Below are 21,384 nucleotides of genomic sequence, written 5' to 3' on the forward strand. Positions count from 1 at the left end.
TCAATAAGTACAGTCCAAGCACATCCACTTTCAATAAAGAAAAGTTTACTACTGCACTCATGTCAGTAATTTAAACTTAAGTCCCAGCTCACCTGAGCAGATTTGGGATGGGCATGGCGTGGGGGAGATTAAGTCCTGTTGTGCTGGCAGGATTCGTTGCGCTGGCTTCTGCTAGTGCAACAACTTACAGTGGTACCTCGGGTTACAGACACTTCAGGCTACAGATGCTTCAGGCTATAGACTCCACTAACCCAGAAATAGTACCTCGGGTTAAGAACTTTGCTTCAGGATGAGAACAGAAATCGTGCTCCGGCGGCGCGGCAGCAGCAGGAGGCCCCATTAACTAAAGTGGTGCTTCAGGTTAAGAACAGTTTCAGGTTAAGAACGGACCTCCGGAATGAATTAAGTACTTAACCCGAGGTACCACTGTACAAGGCATCAGGGTAGTGGGCAAAACTGAAAGGCTTAATGGGAGTTTGAGGGGATCCTAGACAAGGGGCCCTCTACACACTATCAGGTACAAAGTCTCCCCCACCCCTCCCCTGCTTTATTTACATTGCAGACAGTGTTCACAATACAAGTGCCATTTTCATTATCCCATACTGTCTTTGGGAACCCACTACATCAGGGATGGAGGAAGAGAGAAGGCAGGCACCCAGAATGTAATAATATATAACACAGGACGTGAGCAACTAGCATGAACCCCAGTGGACCCTGCCATTTGCCCAACCATGGTGGGTGCAGACAACAGGTTTGGGCACAAATGATTCCATTAATAAGAAAAGCAACCAAGCAATTTGAATGGGGAGAGAGATGCCTTACAACCTGAATGTGGCAGCATGCTCAAAACCCACAGAAGTGCACAGTGTCTTGCTTCATGAGAGAAGTAGCATAGTTTCACCAAACTTTGAGCAAAGATGCTAAAAACCACAAAGCACCAGGGGGCGGAAAGGGCTAGCACAACCAGGGCCCCAGCGCCTATGTTGACCACTATATTGGCAGTACTACAACTTGGCCAAGTCCTTGCCTAGGATGTCCCTCCTACTCAGCTTTCTGCACATGACTAGCACTTGACTGTGTGCCACAGGTACCAGTGACCAGACACAGCTTAAGTAAATGAGAATGCACAGAAGGAAAATATACACAAGGAAAAAGTATGGGGCTAGCAGAAAGTGAGGCTGAGGGGAGCAAAGATAATGTAAACAAAAATGTGAAAACAGAACAAGTGGGTCATTACTATCGTGCATGCATATGAAGTTATGGAGGAAACTGGCATCACCATCATCATGTGTATAAACAGTAAAAGGTCCTCTTCAGACCATTATTTCAAGTAACGTGCATCATAACCTATAACAGCAAAGTTGATGTGTTTTTGATGCCCAGTCTTCCATTTCTAACTGCCATTGGCTCTTGTGAAAAATAAGGACCAAAATATGAAGATCTCTGTCCTCTGGTCTCTTCTTTAAAACGCGGCTGAAATGGCTCTTTCAAATTGTTCTTTCATACACTGCTGCAGAAAAACAAACAAAAGCCAACCCAAAGTGATTTTGATTGTTGTTCTTCCTTTACTTTCAGATATAAAGTCAACAAAAATCTAAAGGGAGTGTTTTAAATACTGCTAAATCATGAGAGTTTCTGGCTTAATGAAATATTACTCTCAAAGCAAATCTGCTGCATAAATTCACTCTGTAGAAGTATGCAGAAAATCAATATTTGATTTCCTGTTAGAAGCATGAAACAAACACTGCGAGGGAGTTTAGGAAAATATATGAAGTGGCAATTAAGCAAGAGCCCTGAAGATAAGAGACCCTTTTAATATATCCTGTCTCTATGTTACCAGAAAGCTTATAAACTGAAGATTAAAAGCAAAATCCTATTTCCAATGTATGCCTGTTGCACCTAAAATATTCTGCAGCTGAAAGGACAGGCTATCCCACATAGATAAATCAGTGATAGAAGCACAGGGGAAACCACATCCATTTTTAAAATTTAGATTGTATTAATTTTACTACATACTTGCCAATTAGCAAGGTTCACAAACTACCGTATTTTTCGCTCCATAAGATGCACCAGACCATAAGACGCACCTAGTTTTTGGAGGAGAAAAACAAGAAAAAAAATATTCTGAATCTCAGAAGCCAGAACAGCAAGAGGGATCACTGCGCAGCAAAAGCAGCGATCCCTCTTGCTGTTCTGGCTTCTGGGATAGCTGTGCAGCCTGCATTCGCTCCATAAGACGCACACAAATTTCCCCTTACTTTTTAGGAGGGAAAAAGTGAGTCTTATAGAGCAAAAAATACGGTACTTAAACCATGTGTTTGTGGGGGCAGAGGCTATTGGTTGTTTTTTGTTCTATTATGTATTTTGTGTTCTCATATTTTTTATGTTTTGAATTGCACTGTGATATTCAGATGAAGGGTGGCATACAAATTTAATAAATACAAATAAAAATATATTTTCTCATCCACATTTAATTCTCCAGTCCCCCTGCCCTCCCTTCAAACCTAGAGAGATCATGTCTCAAAGAATGACTTCTGTACATGCTGTTTGACTTGCTATGAATATATGCACTCCCCTAATGGATCAGGTTAGCAGTCAGGGAATACTCACAAGTCCAATGTTTGTTCTGTAGACCAAAGTAGCTTCTGTGGCACTGACAGTTTTTTGAAGCTAACCAAAAGCAATCCCTCCTAGATTGGAACAACCTGGCCATAGTTACTGATGCCTGAGTACATTAGACCCAGGTGCTCCACACTGGCCTGCTTTTGAAGACTAATCAGGAAATGGAATCAAATCACAGCTGCTAGGCCAGGCTTCCTCAAACTCGGCCCTCCATATGTTTTTGGCCTACAACTCCCATGAACCCTATAACTCCCATGATCCCAGTGGCCAGGGATGATGGGAGTTGTAGTCTCAAAACATCTGGAGGGCCGAGTTTGAGGAAGCCTGTACTAGGCTGTCACCTGGGACACAGCAATGAGGAAAATCTCTTGCTGATGTCCTGGCTTCCAGCCCACTTCCAAGCACAATTCAAAATGTTGGTGCTTACTTTTAAAGCCATTCACTAGTTGGGACCTGAATACCTGGAGGATAATATAGTCCTGGGTTAGGAAACCTGTGCCCCTCCAGATGTCATGGAGCATTGGCCACACTACCTGGAGGTGATATTGTCTACCAGCCCTTGGAGCATCCACAGGTTCCCCACACAGGTCTACAGCAACATGAACCTACCTGTACAACGAGGTTATATCTAGATGACCCTGTCATTTAAAGCATGATGAATAGTGAGTTGGGAGAGGGCCTTCTCAGTGGTGGCAACCTGTCTGTGGAATGCATTCCCCAGGAAGGCTTACCTTGTGTCTAATCTTGTTGCCTTTTTCACCAGGTGAATTTTAATTCCCCAATTCCCCCCCCCCAATGAATTTTAACTTGTACTGAATTGTTTTAAGGATACTGTCTATCTGTTGTACCTCTTTCATATTGTTTTACTGTTGTTCTGGATGTTATGCAACTTAAAAGCCATCCTAAAAATATAAACAACCTTCCCTGAAATTTTTACCCACTGGTTCTAAGCCTTGCCCTCTGCAGCAACAAGTCTGCCATGTGTGATTATCAAGTTGCCTCAAAAAAGATGCTATGAAATGAGAAAGCCTCCACTTGTAAACCCAGATTTCCAACACAATTTCAAATTGGCACCTAAAGACGGAATTAACTTTTTGTCAAGAATGAAAGGCTAAATTAATTAAAAAACTAAATAAAGAGCAGATTGTTAGATGTGTTCCATAAATACTGAACTCATTTGAAAGCCTGCCCACTCTCTTTGATGTTCTAAGGGGATCCAAGACCTTTTGAAAGTCTGACCCTGAACTGTGGAGTCTTGAATTCCTTTGAAATCGTGGCCCTTGGTGCCCAAGCCATGCACATACAACAAAGCTCAAAGATGAAAAATATAAGGTCCTTTCATATTTTCCCAGAACCTGCAATGCCACTTAAAGTATACCCATTTTGAATGGTCACACAGAGCCAACAGGAGAGGAACAACTTTTCCCCTTCAAAGCAGGAGCATGCATTGCACAGATGACATAACAATAGCAGTGGACCAGATGTGTTAGATGGAATGCACCTTCATAGATATGCAGCCCCTGATGCTTGAACAGCGCATTGAGCCACAGAGCTACAGCAGAACATACGACACTAGATCAGTAGTAGGTAGACAGAAGCTTCAAACAAAGGACTGAATTTCAAGGTCTTGCACAATCTTTGGTTACTTTAAGGTTAACAGCAAGTTTCTTACCAACAGTTTAAACATCTTCCAACATCTTTATGTCTAGCATTGCTACAATCACTGGACTTAAAAAAAAATGCCCCAAGTTTGAAAACAGAACAAAGGGCTTATTTGTCACTCCCACTTTGTTTTTAGAAGTGTTCCTTTGCAGTTATTATTGCACAATGGAAGTATACAAACTTGCCAACAGCCAGTGCCCAAACTATACAATACCCTAGTGGTATTAGTAAGTGCTGGATTGCCAAGAACATAAAGCAACACTTTTCTGGGTTAGTCCAAAAATCCTCATAGCGCAGCAAACTGTGTCCACTAAGCATGGCAAATACACAGGACCACAAGGCTCCAGAATAGGGATAAGGGGTGGGTGGGTGTATGTTTGTTTGATTGATTGATTAGGAAAACAACAAAAAAGGTTAAATACAATATAAATATAAACAACCTGCAAAACATTATGGTTTTGGATCATAGTATCTCTAAAGCAGGCTTCCTCAACCTTGGCCCTCCAGATGTTTTGAGACTACAATTCCCAGCATCCCTGACCACTGGTCCTGCTAGCTAAGGATCATGGAAGTTGTAGGCCAAAAACATCTGGAGGGCCAAGGTTGAGGAAGCCTGCTCTAAAATGTTATTATAGATTTGCATTTCAATAACTATCTACCAGGAATCATCTAATTGCTTTTACTATTGCTATTCAAAAAGAAACAGTTATTTTTTTCTTAGTTTCCTTGACACTTCTTGAGTTTGTACTTCTTGAGGGGCAGATTCAACTAATGAGTTCTGCCAGCAGAAGTCCATTAAACGGTTTCCACTTGTGCAATGGGCTTTTCTTCCCCAAGCCACCCCACAATTGGCTTGAGGGGGTCAGGTGAGCCCTCAGAACAGCACACAGGGGGAGGAGAGGGGGAATGGCTCCATTCGGCAGCAGAAATTTTTGCGCTGATGGAACAATTGTCATAGCACTATGATGAATTCCTTCCCCAGAGTTTTAATTCCCCACCAACAGAGAATATGGATTCACTGACTCTTGCATTTTCTTATTCCAATAAGAAATAAACTCCTTCTCTCACTAAAAACATTCTCTGTTGCTTACCCTCTCTTACTTTAACCAAATCTGTCAACTTGAACATACAGTGGCACCTCGGTTTAAGAACAGTCCGGTTTAAGAACGATTCGGTTTACAAACTCCGCAAAACCGGAAAGAGTGTCCCAGTTTGAGAACTTTACCTCAGTCTAAGAAGGTGGAAGGGCACCGGCAGCGGGAGGCCTCATTAGAGAAAGCGCATCTCGGTTTAAGAACGGTTTTCATTTAAGAACAGACTTCTGGAACGGATTAAGTTTGGAAGCCAAGGTACCACTGTATATGCCATATCCCAGATTTGACTCTCCAGGAATCTATGGAGGGATGGTATCTTTTCACTTCTGGCTGTCGTTAGCAAATGAGTGGTCATTTCTGTATCTTCGTATTTTTTTTAACCTGCCTTTGAACCTGGCAAGAGTCGCCTAAGGCAGCAGACAATAAGTAAATATGCACATATACATAGGATCCTTTTTTAAAGGCAGTGGCGACTTATGGGGGCTGGAGGAAGGGGGTGATGGAAAAAGACCACAGCCCAGGTCCTAATCAAGAGATTTCTGCTGCCAGGGCTACTTCAGCTGCTGCTCTTCAAACATCTCTTGGTGTCCTCCACCCCAAGGCCTTCCTGGTCCAGGAATGGCAATACCTGTTGAACCAGTGATTGTTGGTAAAAGGTACTTCTAGCCAATGAGGCTAGCTGAGCCTCCAGTGACAGTGCTGGATCCAGAAGCACCCCCAAACTGTGAACTATGGGGTGCGGCGCTCATCTCGCTTTTCAGGCCGAGGGAGCCGGCGTTTGTCCACAGACAGCTTTCTGGGTCATGTGGCCAGCATGACTAAACCACTTCTGGCACAACAGGACACTGTGACGGCTGCCAGAGCACATGGAAGCGCTGTTTACTTTCCTGCTGCAATGGTACCTATTTATCTACTTGCACTGGTATGCTTTCGAACTGCTAGGCTGGCAAAAGCTAGGACAAAGCAACGGGAGCTCACCCCGTCATGGGGATTCGAACTGCCAACCTTCTGCTCGGCAAGAGGCTCAGTGGAATAGACCACAGCGCCACCTGCGTCCCTGCCAACCCCATTCAGAGTAAGCAATTGATCAATTTCTCAGACACGAAATGCATGTACAGTGGTACCTCCAGTTAAGTACTTAATTCGTTCCGGAGGTCCGTACTTAGCCTGAAACTGTTCTTAACCTGAAGCACCACTTTAGCCAATGGGGCCTCCTGCTGCCGCCGCGCCGCCAAAGCACAATTTCTGTTCTCATCCTGAAGCAAAGTTCTTAACCTGAAGCACTATTTCAGGGTTAGCGGAGTCTGTAACCTGAAGTGTATGTAACCTGAAGCATATGTAACCAGAGGTACCACTGTATTAGGAGAACCCACACATATGTATTATGAATTTTCATGTAGACTATATTTTGAAAATGTGGAGAACTGAAATTAAAACAAGAAAAATAAGAAACTGAGACAAACTCATTTTCTCTACTTGAAGGCGATTTATACTGGCTTGAGGCAAAGAGACAGTCACAAGCCTGTAATAAACATAATTCATCTCTGCATTCAAATAAGCTACCCAAATCTGTATAAAATACCACTCAAGGAATACTTCAGTATACATAAATACTGCTTGCAGCAAACCTTGGTATATAAACCCACAAGTTCAGTTACTGAATTCTACTGAATTCTATTGATACTAAGGAACATTCCCCCCCCCCTTTTATAACTTAACACATCGCACGTGTAGAACACAAAATGTTGCCATTCAAAGGAAGTCGAGAGGAACCTGAAACAACAAATTTTCAAAGGAACAGCATAAAGTAATATGTTAAAGGCATTCCACAGTAAGTTGGAATGGAACAAGCTGTATTAGATTATGATGGAATGCAAATTAAATGAGTTTCAGAAGTGCTGCCGCAGGTAAAAACAAAAGGAAAATTAGAAGGAAGTTCTAAAATTTCACCAACAAGCTGCCCTCTCTCATTTTCCTTTGAAGAAAAGTCATGTTTTCATGTGTTCATGATTATAGTTAATGACTGCTGTAGAGATGGGGCTGAGCCAAAGCCATGTATCCGAACAGCTCCAAGACTCCAGGAGAGACCTGGCTTTGAAACGATTTCCTACGCCTCAGGTCTATGTGGAGAACATGGCAAACTTAACACTGCTGCTACCACTGAGGATATTACCTTGAAGGTTTTAAATGGATGAGAAGCCTTGCTTTCATAAATGGTTTAAAATATCATCACGTGGTTTTAATAAGAGGACATCCTACCTCCATTTTATGTAAAATAAACTTAAATAAATTCATAATCTGTATATTGCACCTGTAATTTTTAATCAAATATCTTTTTTAAAAAAAAACAACAACACTCAGTGTATGAAGGGTGAGGTCATAGCCTTTTGCAAAAAGGCACAGCAAAAAAAAAAGTTACAAAGCTAAAGTACATCTATGTGTGCTTTCACATCTACCTTCTGAAACACTGAAACCCCCAAAGTAAAGTACAGTACTCAGCTTCTGCAGTGCCAAAACAATAGGGATTAAACTACTTTGGTTCACTGTGATTCATCCAGTTACCAAGATGAAGTCTTCATTGCCAAAATTTTTGCACAGGTAAATTGCTGCTCCTTGAGAGCATACAAATGAACATGTTCACGTACATCCTGCTTGGATTTTACAAATGCATTCCATTAACCACGAATTTAATTTGGACTAATCATAGCTCAGAACCCAAACCATGGCTGACCTCCAAATGCACAATAAGCTAACTATGGTTGACTGAAATTTATCAACAGTCGTTTGCTATCTGCTCAGAACTCCCAATTCTGCTCAACAGTCCCCATTCTATGGTGCAGAGGCTACAGGAGGCATGGCAACTGCAATCACTAATTAATTATAGAAAACAGTAGTTATTGCAAACACAGTAATATCCTCTCTCAATATTTAAAGCTATACATTCTCTCTCTGAAATTTTCAGCCTGCCCTCTCCCTAGTCACCTTTTTCCTGTGGCTATGGCTTAACATTGTTCCTACTCTTTTCTTTCGCCAAGGACAAAACTTGCTTGAGCCAACATCTGTGGAATAAAAAGCCCTTCCTGATATATTCAAACTTCGTGGTAATAAATGGGGCAGATTTCATTATGTCTCCCATCTGCAGATCAATGCTACTGCAAGTTGAATGCTTACTTTGTCCACAATCATTTTCTGATTACCTTTTTTGTCTCACAACTACAGGAGAAACTTTGGGTCAAATGGAGGATGCATGTCTCCCTACCAAACTTGCAGGGGACAGATTAGTCATTATATGGAGGCAAAAACAAGCAAACAGCTAACTAGGAATCAGGTCAATTCAAAGGCTTATGAAACTTTCACTTATGCAGATTAAATGGAATCCTCAGGCCCCTGGCATGATTCCAGCGCAGTTCTTAGTGGTGAAAAGTCCTAGAAGCTGATGAAACAAGAAACCCAACCCATAAATAACCACTACAAAGGGGGAACTATTTGGCTAGAAAGCTGGGGCTAGGATTTTGTTTTTTTGTACTGCTTTAGCAGAAACTTGCCAACAGTAAACATACATATGGGTTCCATAAAAGATATCACATCTCATGCAATGCCCATGGCTAGTTGCCCGATACATGAGGAAGAGAAAATGATCTTTTTAACATTTAGTAACTCCAGCCCCAGTTTTATGCATGAGAATATAATACAGAATCTATTCAGCTGTATACTATGAAACTAGGACTATAGCGCTGTAGAAACAGAACCATTGTTAGATGTGGTTATTGGCATGTGGACGCCATACTGGATATAAATTTAATTACCAAGTTGTATCAGAAGGGATGGTTTTCATTTGTGACGTTTCATTAAAATTTAGAACAGTCTTGAACTACAACTAGCTTTGAAAATCCATTGTGGTTTTTCAGAAACACCAAATTAAAAAAAAAAAATCTACAGGCCCAGCTTAATGAAAAACAAACATACTGCTAAATTCAAGCATGGTTCAATGGATTTATGTGGAAACACCCAATTAATGAAAGCTGCCATAAGCATTGCACTTCCAGCATCAATAAACTACCCTTTTTCCAATACAGAGATTTTTGTGTGCCCATTTCCTTCACACTACTTGGGATTCTTACATTTTTTCAAGTACTGCTCCAGCCATTCTTACATTTTTTCCAGTACTGCTCTTTCAGCCAAGTGTGTGTCTATTAAATGATCTTTCCAGGGGCTTAGGTGCCAAGGGAGACACTAAAATAATTCCGACAGTATTATGGCAGTTTTTCACACCAAGACCATCTTGCAGGTTCAGGATCTCAGAATCCTAGTACAGACATCCATTCCAGGTGTTCTATTGTCAAGAGTTTTAAAAGGGTACACATTCTATTTTATATACAGTTTGTTTGTGCATCACTCCCAGAACATCTGTTTGTTATACTGAAAGCATTACAGTTGGCAGTTCTATCCCTCAAACTTCATGAATGCTTGAAATTAAACAGATTTTAAGAGATTATTTTTCTGAACTAAAGCTACAGAACATTATTCTGAAGATTTAAATTGCAACTAGCAGACTTTTCCAGTCATTATTTAAAATAAAATGCAATGCACATCAAATCTTGGTGTTTGTGGAATATACATGCAGCATGTTTGACTTGCAAAACAACATTGCAGTGTAGCCCGCTTCTGTTCAGGGTCCCAGACAGCCAGTCATTCCTTTTACAGTTGTACCTCTGGTTACGAAATTAATTCGTTCTGGAGGTCCGTTCTTAACCTGAAACAGTTATTCACCTGAGGTACCACTTTAGCTAATGGGGCCTCCCATTGCCACCGCAACACCAGCACGCAATTTCTGTTCTCATCCTGAGGTAAAGTTCTTAACCCGAGGTACTACTTCCAGGTTAGTGGAGTCTGTAACCTGAAGTGTTTGTAACCAGAGGTGTTTTTAACCTGAGGTTCCACTGTACTAAATTACTCCATTGCATTCTACACCCTTTCTGATTTGTCTCTCCCTCCAAAAGTCAGCCACATTTTATGACTACAAGGTATGTTCAATCACCATTGGGTCATTTTTTGGTTTCTACTCTTAGATTCACCCCCTAAAAATCTTTGCACTCATGAAGACCTTGGGATTCCTGCAAGTCAGCTGATCCCTTGCTCCTGAGTGCAGATGGCACAGTTGTAGCTACAGAAAGATGAATTCCCTGATATACAAGACTCCAAGTTTTTAGAAACCATAAACATTGCAGCAATATATTCAATCAAAGATCCAGACTAGAATCCAATAGTATTTATCAGCTTCTCTACTAATTTTCATATCAGTCAACCTTGAGGCCAGACTGACTTCAATTTGGTGATATTGCTTGATGGATCTCCTTTCACATCTGTCGTGAAAATCGGGTTTAAAGACTGTAGAGGGCAATAAGCTGAGATATGAATGAGCCTTGTGCACTCACATGCAACTACTTCACTCTTGACTACTACACAAGTAGGCCATTCAAACTGAGAAACCATGGTTAACATCTTCAGAACAAGCCAGGATATGGAGTCATCCTGGCTCTGCGTACCCTGCTTGTTCCAAAGCCATTAACCATAGTTATCTACTTCATAATGCTATATTTAACTGAATACTTCAGACTTAATCCTCATGTAATGGGAGGGCTGAAGTTGCTACGTGTGGGGCCACAAGGCTTGTTTATAAGTTGGCCGAGATAACACAGACTATGTGTAATGTATCAAGTTAGCAACTCTTCAGCAGTATTAGCAGGAAAGGCAGATCCTCCATCTACCACTTAATCAAACATGCAGATGGTGCCATCAGAAAGTTAATACGGAATTCTGATTTTATTTTTTTAAAAAAAATTCTATTTCTATTACATTTAATAATATTTTTATTATGAATTATACCCCGTCCATCTGGCTGGGTTTTCCCGGCCACTCTGGATGGCTTATAGTGCATATAAAAACATAGTAAAACATCAAACATTAAAAACTTCCTGATACAGGACTGCCTTCAGATGTCTTCTAGAAGTTGTGTAGTTTTTTATCCCCTTGACATCTGCTGGGAGGGCGTTCCACAGGGAGGGCGCCACTGCTGAGAAGGCCTTCTGCCTGGTTCCCTATAACTTCACTTCTCAGAGTGAGGGAACCATCAGAAGACCCTCGGAGGAGGACCTCAGTGTCCAGGCTGAGCTATAGGCTCCTTCAGGTATACAGGTATTTATATGCATGAGCAGCTCCTTCAGATATGTGAATATTCCTATGTTATAATTTTCAGTCACATGTTCTGCATACATGGAGGAGTGAAGCAGCTACCTGGGGAGCCACAAGGCTATAAGAAACTGATCTTAGCACACCTACTTCCATCTCAGAAGCAAACACGGCTACATCCATGTTCAATTTGTTTGCATTATATTGACTAAATAAATAAAAATTGAAACAGTGCTAACAAAGAGGTCTTCAATCATTTTCTTCTCTTTCCTTTTTAAACAATAAGATACATCTATGTGTTTTCCTCTGCAATCCAAATCTTGCTGTAATACTCTGTATTTCTCTGCATTAACAAGAAATGGGATTACCACTAATTATCAAGCAACTTTTTCAGTTCTTCACAGTATTCATATTCTTTATTGGGCCTTTATTTTTTGCCTGTCAGAACATGCCCAGGTCTGCCTAAATACATTCTTACAGAGACAAAAGTGTTTCCGGTGCATGTCAACTCCAAGGAAAAATACTACTTTAGACCTTGCCTTACTCAGAAAGCCTTGTCACAATAGATGTTTTATTTCTAAATGGCATGTGTTTGCATAAGTAAAACCTCCTCATATTGTTGTCTGATGGGGTGGCAGCATGGCCCAAATGCTGGTGCAGACTTGTAATTACAAAAGGAAAAAGGTCTAGAAGGTTATTCAAACCAAACCCTCTTGTGAAAAGGAGACAAAGAAAAAAGTCAAGGATGTAGAACAAGCTTTTTCCTTACGCTGTAGCATAGATTCACCAAAACTTACAGAAGAAGAGACTGTTGAATTTGTAACCATTTAAAACTAGCAGTGACAATGGCCGGATTCCAACTAAAACCATAGTTTTAGCAAGATGAAAACGAACCTACGCAAACCTCAAGCTTTCATATTATCCTCTCCCATCTCCTTCAAGGAGATCAAGTTTTAAACTTTCAATTGAACCACAGTTAATGCTACATCCAAAGCTTAAACAGTGGTTTCAAACAAACCATGGTTAAGATAAATCACAGTTTGTTGAGTTCAAATGACACATCAAGCTACAGTTGATAAAAAAAATGGAAGCAAAATCTTCTGAACTCCATCTTGTGGCCCTGCTAGAACACAGCCCAATGGTTGTTTAGGCTCATTCTTATAATAGTAAACCATGGGTAGGCAAACTAAGGCCCAGGGGCCGGATACAGCCCAATCACCTTCTAAATCCAGCCCGCAGATGGTCCGGGAATCAGCGTGTTTTTACATGAGTAGAAGGTGTCCTTTTATTTAACATGCATCTCTGGGTTATTTGTGGGGCATAGGAATTCTTTCATATATTTTCCCCCAAAATATAGTCTGGCTCCCCATAAGGTCTGATGGACAGTGGACCGGCCCCCTGCTGAAAAAGTTTGCTGACCCCTGTAGTAAACTATAATTTTGTGCAGCCTTCCCCACCCTGGTACCTTCCAAATGCTTTGGACTACAACTCTCACCTTTCCTAACCAATAGCCATGCTATCTGAGGCTGATGGGTGTTGGAAGATCGAGGATCACAGGCACAGCTTTAAAAGAAATTAAGGGGAGGAAGTGGTCTTGCACATTGCTTTTTTGACACCCCAAAATTAGGAAGTCATCAGACAACTGTACAGTGGAACATTAGAATAACAGATGAATGTAGTAAAAACGAACTTTTCAGTACTTCAGCTTTATGACACTTTGTTGTACAGAAAACTTTAAAAAAATCATTTCCAAGATCCGTATTGTGCAAGTGGAAAAACTGCATTTCCACATAAACAATAGATACAATCTGCTTAAAACTAGATAGACTTATTTCTCAATAATTTCCTAAACGGATAATATATGAAAACAAGACTGACTACTGCAAATTCATTATGCAGAATAGCGCAATCAAATAGAAAACAAGGTCAAAAAAAAAATAGGCACATATGTACAACTGAGACACTTGCGAACTAGAGAGTTGGGCAGCCAAAATCCCAAACTGACAGAGAGCTTTCTGAACACAAGGCTAATGAATGAGATTATGTAACGGTAAACAAATTTGCAAAACTAACCAAACCATTTTAGCTCAGTAGTAGCAAAACCAAATGTGATTGAGCTATGAATGTTTGCCAATATCTGCCTATCGGGCAACTAAATTAGCCCTGCACAAAGTATACAGAATGGATGGCAGGAACAAACTTCAAAAGCAGAGTGTATACCATACACTCAATCAGCAAATAAAAAGCACTTCAAACCACCTCTCTTTCCCTCTATACTCTGCTTTTCATGAATGAAACTCTATTGTTGAAAGGTACAAGCTACCACGATAAGGGCTGTCACATGCAAGTTAGAGCAAACTTGTTTTCCGCTGCTCCGGAGGATAGGACCTGAACTGACGGCTTCAAGTTACAAGAAAGGGCATTCCGACTAAACATCAGGAAGAACTTTCTGACATTCAGGGTTGTTTCACAGTGAAATGGGCTCTCTCAGAAGGTGGTGGACTCGCCTTCCTTGGAGGTTTTTAAGCAGAGGTTGGATGGCTATCTGTCATGGATGCTTTATTTGAGATTCCTACATTGCAGGGGGTAGGACTAGATGATTCTCAGGGTTCCTTTCAACTCTACAGTTCGATGATTTAAAAACAAAAATACTTTTGACATATTTAACATATACACACAAAAGGAAACAGAAAAATAATACTCTTCTCCATGTAAATCACACATTACTCTTATACAGCAAATTTGTTGTTGTTGTTTAGTCGTTTAGTCGTGTCCAACTCTTCGTGACCCCATGGACCAGAGCACGCCAGGCACTTCTGTCTTCCACTGCCGCCCGCAGTTTGGTCAAACTCATGCTGGTAGCTTCGAGAACACTGTCCAACCATCTCATCCTCTGTCGTCCCCTTCTCCTTGTGCCCTTCATCTTTCCCAACATCAGGGTCTTTTCCAGGGAGTCTTCTCTTCTCATGAGGTGGCCAAAGTATTGGAGCCTCAGCTTCATGATCTGTCCTTCCGGTGAGCACTCAGGGCTGATTTCCTTAAGAATGGATAGGTTTGATCTTCCTGCAGTCCGTGGGACTCTCAAGAGTCTCCTCCAGCACCATAATTCAAAAGCATCAATTCTTTGGCGATCAGCCTTCTTTATGGTCCAGCTTTCACTTCCATATATCACTACTGGGGAAACCATAGCTTTTACTATACGGACCTTTGTTGGCAAGGTGGTGTCTCTACTTTTTAAGATGCTGTCTAGGTTTGTCATTGCTTTTCTCCCAAGAAGCAGGCGTCTTTTAATTTTGTGGCTGCTGTCACCATACAGCAAATTGTAAAGATGCTAAAAATACAATAAACCAGAAACCCATTGAAATCTGAATCCCCCACCCCCATCCCAAAGCTTTTTGGAATCTAGCTTGTATTTTCTTTGCTACTTTGATGATCAGCAAGTGTTTGTCTGCAAGCAAGGTACATATCATGTCCAGGGTGGGTCTGTTTGACACATACTGGAAGATACAAGTAAGGAATGTGTGCCTAGGGTGCTCACGTAAGGGGAAACTACATCAGTAATAAGAGACATCCTCAATCTGGCCAAACTCAGAAATACAGACTTTGCTGAGTTCGTATGTTATTAAACCTCCCATCCAATAAAGCAAACAGCCAGAATGTAAGGATCATTTTCGTACACATTGCTGATGAAGCAGAAGGATCCATTGCACAAATCTGTTGCGCCTTGTTCCACTGTGCAATGCTGCCTCTGAATGACATAACATCATATGACTCCTCAGTCTTGCAACAGAAAACTGTGGTAAGAGAACTGTAACCCTCCCAGTAGTTCAGCTTCCTAAACGGGCCAAAGAGGAAGTATATTGTCATTGCTCATGCAACTATACTTACCTACCCCAGCTTTATATTAATAGAATGAATGCTGAAGTAGAGAACAGTGAAAACAGAGCAACAAACGAAAGAAGATAAAGAAAAACATGGCACACCCAGCGAAAGAAAGCAAAGGCACAGATCAGCAATGAATTGCCTGCCCAAACCAAACACACATACCGCTGATTTAGCAGCAACCACAGTCGAAGACACCTGCAGGGTCATGAAAAAACCATGCATTTGTTCAATTTCCATCCCCAGTAACATCTCCCTATTATGCAACATGTCCAAACAAGTGAAATCAGACTGGGCAGAATATGAGCTCATACATATCAACTATAAGATCTATATTTTACTAGCAAGAAAAAACTGTGCCCATTAGACTATTTTTAAAGCTTCATCATCTGTGGGCCTCTCTAACAAGGCTGCTTGCTAAATTATGTATGGTAATCTTGTGGTATGGATTAATGCCTAAAAATTAGACTCAAGCCATTCTGTTTTTGTTGTTTTCATTCTAGTTCAAAGAAAATGATTATTATACATCTGGCCCCATCCCCTTATGGCTTCACATCTTTCCCTTATGGTTTTTGTTTTTTTAACAGAGCATCACACCAAGAATGAAACAAGTGCCAAGCAATTTCACTTAGTAGTTATTTTAAAACCATGAAACTGAAAACAAAAATTAAATGCAACGTTGCTTTCCCTCACATGAGCCATGCAATAGCAAAATAAGTTCTTCAGAACGACTTCCTTTCATATGCCTAAGCAAAGCAGCAATTTGATATCCGTAGCAGAACCAGTGCAGCAGGGTAGTTAAATTGCAGACTAGCAATATCTAACCCTTGTGCAACCTCCTGGCTTATAGGTAATATTTTATTCCACATTCAATTTCAATTTCTGACACGCCCCTTCACCACCTGTCCCAGGAGGCGTTACAGCCATTTACATATTAAAATCAGTTTATAATACGTTACAGACAAGATGTGGGTCCTTAAAAAAACAGAAGCAAAGAACACTCCTTTTTACAGTGCTATCTCTTTATCATGGATGCTTCTGTAGGACAATTTCAGTCTACCAAATATGGACCTTTAATACTGTAAAACCTATTCAACATTAATAGGTGGGTCTACTTAACCATTACTGCCTTCCTCCTTAGCAATAAAAATGCTTCTCTTTTATCTTTTCCTAATCCAGCTCTAGAGGTGTTCTGACTGTACACCAGACATAGGCAAACTCGGCCCTCCAGATGTTTGGGGACTACAACTCCCATCATCCCTAGCTAACAGGACTAGTGGTCAGGGATGATGGGAGTTGTAGTCCTGAAGTATCTGTAGGGCCGAGTTTGCCTGTGCCTGCTGTACACCATCCCTTCAAGAGTGAAGAGTCCTCCAAAAAGCAGCTTTGTGTCAACAATGAAGAAAAGTTATAGAACTTCTGAAGAGTCCAACTTGACTTTGCAGAAAGCATCAGACGAATTAAGGAGTTATTCTACATTGCAGGTACATATATGCATGGGGGTATAAAAAGTGAGATGAGAAGGAAACAAAATACAGAAAATTATAGACAATTATAATTAGGTACTTAACAGTGTTAATTCACAAAGCAGTTTTTTATGAGCGATATATTCTGGGTCACTCAACCATCTGATACAGGTTTAGAGGGATGCAGGGAAGGAGAGAATGGCTGAAATTTGCAACCTGCCACTTTTGTTTTATGGATACCTTACTGTCACAGCTGAGTGACACTGTTGGATACAACCCAATTGTTACTATTGTTATAATCTGTTCGCATTTTCACAAATGCGATGGATGAGCCATTAATTCTGTTTTCATTAACTACAGTGGTCATTTACTTGTTTAATTTATTGCTTTTTTGCAATAGATAAAGCTTTTAGATCAGGTCACATATAGAATTTTCAGGAAATATAAACAAACAAGTAAGTAAGGTACTTGAGTAAAAACTTCCAGAAACATTTCCTTAAAATTTACTAGATTAAGGAGTACCAATTGCAATCAAAACCGCTATAACATTTCCCAAGCCTTCCTGTTAAAACAAGCTACATGCCTCACTGTTAAAAGAAAATGACAGAGAGAAATACTCACACTTTCTGGATGCTGAATAGCAGCTTCCCACTGCAGTCTTATTCTCTGGGGCATCATCACATCATCCTGTAATAAATGGCACACTGTAACTATATGTGAAAGAGGGCCCACCACTGTTCTCAAACAATAACTAGAGATGGTTGCCAGATTAACTGGTCACTTTACTAGCCCAAGTACAAAACTATAAAATACACAATTGGCTGCAACTACTGGAGGGATTCCAGATACCACTTTATTTCAATAGTTTATGCATGGCTACCAGAGTAGTAAATTTAGCCCCCAAAAGAAAATTAACATAAATTAGAACTAGAAGGGAAAATCCAGACTTTTTACAGTAGACAAAAAGTGAAACTGTTACCATTTTATACAATAAACCAAACCACATTTCAGAATTTCCTACCCACGGCAGAGCCTAAATGTTCAAAAATATGCTATTAATATGTCTTGCTATTTATGTATAACTATTGATGTGTAAAGCACTTTAAAATCATTTTCCTAGCAACTCTAGCAAGAGTTATGTGAGGGAGATGGTTATGCTTCTAGGTTTATACTTGGGGAACTAAGGCTAAAAGAAAGGCTTCATTAGGATTTGAACCAAAGTATCACTGAAACCACTGACTATACTACAGTGGTACCTCGGGTTACATACACTTCAGGTTACATATGCTTCAGGTTACAGACTCCGCTAACCCAGAAATAGTACCTCAGGTTAAGAACTTTGCTTCAGGATGAGAACAGAAATCGTGCAGCGGTGGCGCAGCAGCAGCAGGAGGCCCCATTAGCTAAAGTGGTGCTTCAGGTTAAGAACAGTTTCAGGTTAAGAACGGACCTCCGGAACGAATTAAGTACTTAACCTGAGGTACCACTGTATATTGTAGCTATTTGAACCCACTTGTATCTGCCTGTTTAGGTATTTGTAAGTTATATCAACGCCAGCATATAGACTGATCATCATATCAACAACTCATTCAAGAAGCCATATTTTGAACTGAGGCTGAAGAGCCAGTGGTATTGGCTGAGCATAGATCCCCTCTAGACCCCTTCAGAGCCATAATCTTCTTTTGAGCCTCAAGAACCAGACATGATCTACTGATTCTACAAGTTTCGAGTACATGGTGGCAGGCCAAGAGGGTCAAATTCTTGACTGTATTACTTCAGCCTGTAGGCAGGAGGTTATTTTTATGAGTTGTTTTTCAGTTTGTTAAACTAAAAGATTAGTGAGCAAAGCTATGGTGAAGTGGTATAGTCCAGAATTCAACCACTTCAGTCTACCACCTTGTGGAATGGGTCTGGTTTCAAGCTTTAAAAAGCCTTTAAAAAATTAGGCCCAGGATATCCGATAGACCTCTTGCACCCATATCAGCCTGCCCACACATTCAGATGCACAAGAGAGGCCTTCTCTGTGTGTCCATCTCACAGATCAGCAAGCTTGGTAACCTTACGACTTCTGAACGCCATGCAAGTGGATCTTCGACAGGCTCCCACGCTTCAAGCCATTCCCTAAAGATGTAACTTTTCCAATGCGCTAATTGGTGATTGATGCTTTATGTCCTGGATTGTGGTTTGCTAATGCTGTGGGAAGTGTTTTAATTTGCTGCGAAAGCTTTTTTATTGGCTATTCTCCGGGGTCAGTTGATAGTTTTGTGGTTGTTGTTATTTTATAATTTGTGTTGTTGTAAGACACCTTGGACAGAGACTACCCACACAAGCTGCCTAATTTTTTTAAACCAAACTAAACGAAACAAAACACCCTTCTGCCCTGTGCCCCCCATAGCACCTATGAAGTTTCTAACAAGTCTCCCGTTAACACATTGCAGCCATTCATTCCTATTTGCCTCTGTCCCAGCTTGCACATGGGCAAATATTTGAAGTGCATAAGGGGGAGAACTCTCCTAAAACCTCTGCTGCCACTGCCATTTGAGGGAGGGGGTGGAGTGCTTCGCCTGAGGGGAAAGCAATTAAGGTGCATATAGTCAGGGGATCACAAGGATTAAGAGCTGCAACTGGGAACATTAAGGAGCCCTTGGTCCAAGACTGAGCAACTAGTTCCATCTCCCTGTTCTAGGAACATGAAGCCACCCTAACACTACAGTTTATCCAAAAATTATAACAAGGTTGGGAAACAAATCTGTGCCAGTAGCTACATACAATTAATCTACCTCGAGGTAAAACAAAAAACTTGAAAGTAAACCATACAGCTTATCAGTTGTAGAAACCTGGTGACAAGAGTCATAAGACTTTTTTCATACATTTGTCAAGTTCCTAACTAGAGCACAATGGTTTTTTCAAAGACACGTCAGGAAGAAAATGATCAACTGAGCACACACCTAGACAGCATATTGCTACAGAAGTATGTAACATGAATTGCAGTGGCATGAATAAAGTAAGCATACAACAGAATTAGTGCATCTTTTTGCAGCATTAGTTTAGAAGAAATGAACTACTCCAACCCCACTTTATAATCACTAACCTAAAACGTAATCATCAGATTGCTCTTATTCAATTATTCTATAGTTGAAATTGATACAGCTATAAACTGATAGACGTTTTAGAAGCTGTGGGATGCTATCCCGGCCAGTTAGATTTTGGGGGGTTTCCCTTGCTGAAGTTCTCTAGGCATATTTTTTTGTCCTTTTTCAACCCCTTCCACAATATTCCATCTCTAGCTGAAGCAATTTCAATTTTTTAACTGCTTAGGAACATTTCTGTGTCTGCTTTGCTTGGCTCTTATAGAAAAACTACATAAAGACAAGCTATAACTTGTTCATTATACTTCCTGTTTGTTTTCCTACTACTGAGAGCCAGTGTGCTGTACTGGTGTGAGTGCAAACCAGGACCTGGAAACCAGAGTTCAAATTCCCACTCAGTTAATGAAGCACACTAGATGAACTTGGGCAAGTCACTGCCCAACCCACCTCACAGAGGCGATTAAATGCAGAGGGGGGAAACAATGTATGCTACTTGAGCTCCTTGGAGATGTCAGTGGGATATAAATGCAATCATGAATGAATATCTCATCTTGAATAAAGTAGGAAGTAGGATTACACATTGCAACAATCCAGTTGTTTTTGCTATAGTGCCTTCCATGATTTTATTTGCGGGGCGAACTACTGGAAAAGATGCAATATCTTAGCTTGCTGTATGCAAGCTTGTGTTGGCACAGATACAACTCGATTTTTCTTTTATACAAGGGACTTCATTGCTTTTTATACTTTGTAAATTCCTAGCAGGAACTATGGCAGTGAAATTGAAATATTTCCACTTGCTCTATGAATAGCAGATTTCCAACTGTTCACATCTCTGCTAAAGAGAGAATGATAATCCTAGAATTTTGAATGAAAAGATTAAATGAGGAACTGACTCATTGACCCATCTAGACACTTTACTCGCAGGGACTGTAGAAGTGCTCACATGTACTCAGCATTGTTTCTTTGATTAACTTGCGGGTGATTTTTTTTTGGGGGGGGAGGAATCCGCTTTACACAGATGCAAGCCATAAATGAATTAATTTCTTAACTCCAGTACTGCACTGGAAATGTGTGTGCTGATCTATTGATCTGATCCAGAAGCCCTGCACGTGTGCATATGGTTTCCTATCTCAAACAACTTCTGCATTCATTTCAATAGTGCATTCATTTGCATGTGAGATCTTCTACCACAGTTCAAACAAATGGGGAAACAACAGGCACATAAGATCCAAGTATGCATTTGAGGGTCAACAGATTCTTAGATTTGAGCAAGATTGCTTAGTTATGCACATCTGCTCAAGCTCTTATACAGCTGTTTTCATGATTGTATTTAAAGTGCCTATACGTATTTAAACTTTCTTTCCTTCTTTTTCTCTTTCC

At 40.6% G+C, this 21,384-nt stretch overlaps 1 protein-coding gene across 2 annotated transcripts in view; it reads right to left on the bottom strand.

Moving 5' to 3' along the window:
• Positions 1-21,384, bottom strand: part of B3GNTL1 (UDP-GlcNAc:betaGal beta-1,3-N-acetylglucosaminyltransferase like 1) — a 166,582-nt gene that overhangs the window by 133,066 nt on the left and 12,132 nt on the right. For both annotated transcript variants that reach the window (XM_053376128.1, XM_053376127.1), the window contains exon 5: positions 17,537-17,602. In XM_053376128.1, coding sequence (XP_053232103.1) covers positions 17,537-17,602 — 66 coding nt within the window. The remainder of the gene's footprint in view (positions 1-17,536; positions 17,603-21,384) is intronic.

This window comes from Podarcis raffonei, chromosome 2, assembly GCF_027172205.1.
Source record: "Podarcis raffonei isolate rPodRaf1 chromosome 2, rPodRaf1.pri, whole genome shotgun sequence".
NCBI lineage: Eukaryota > Metazoa > Chordata > Lepidosauria > Squamata > Lacertidae > Podarcis > Podarcis raffonei.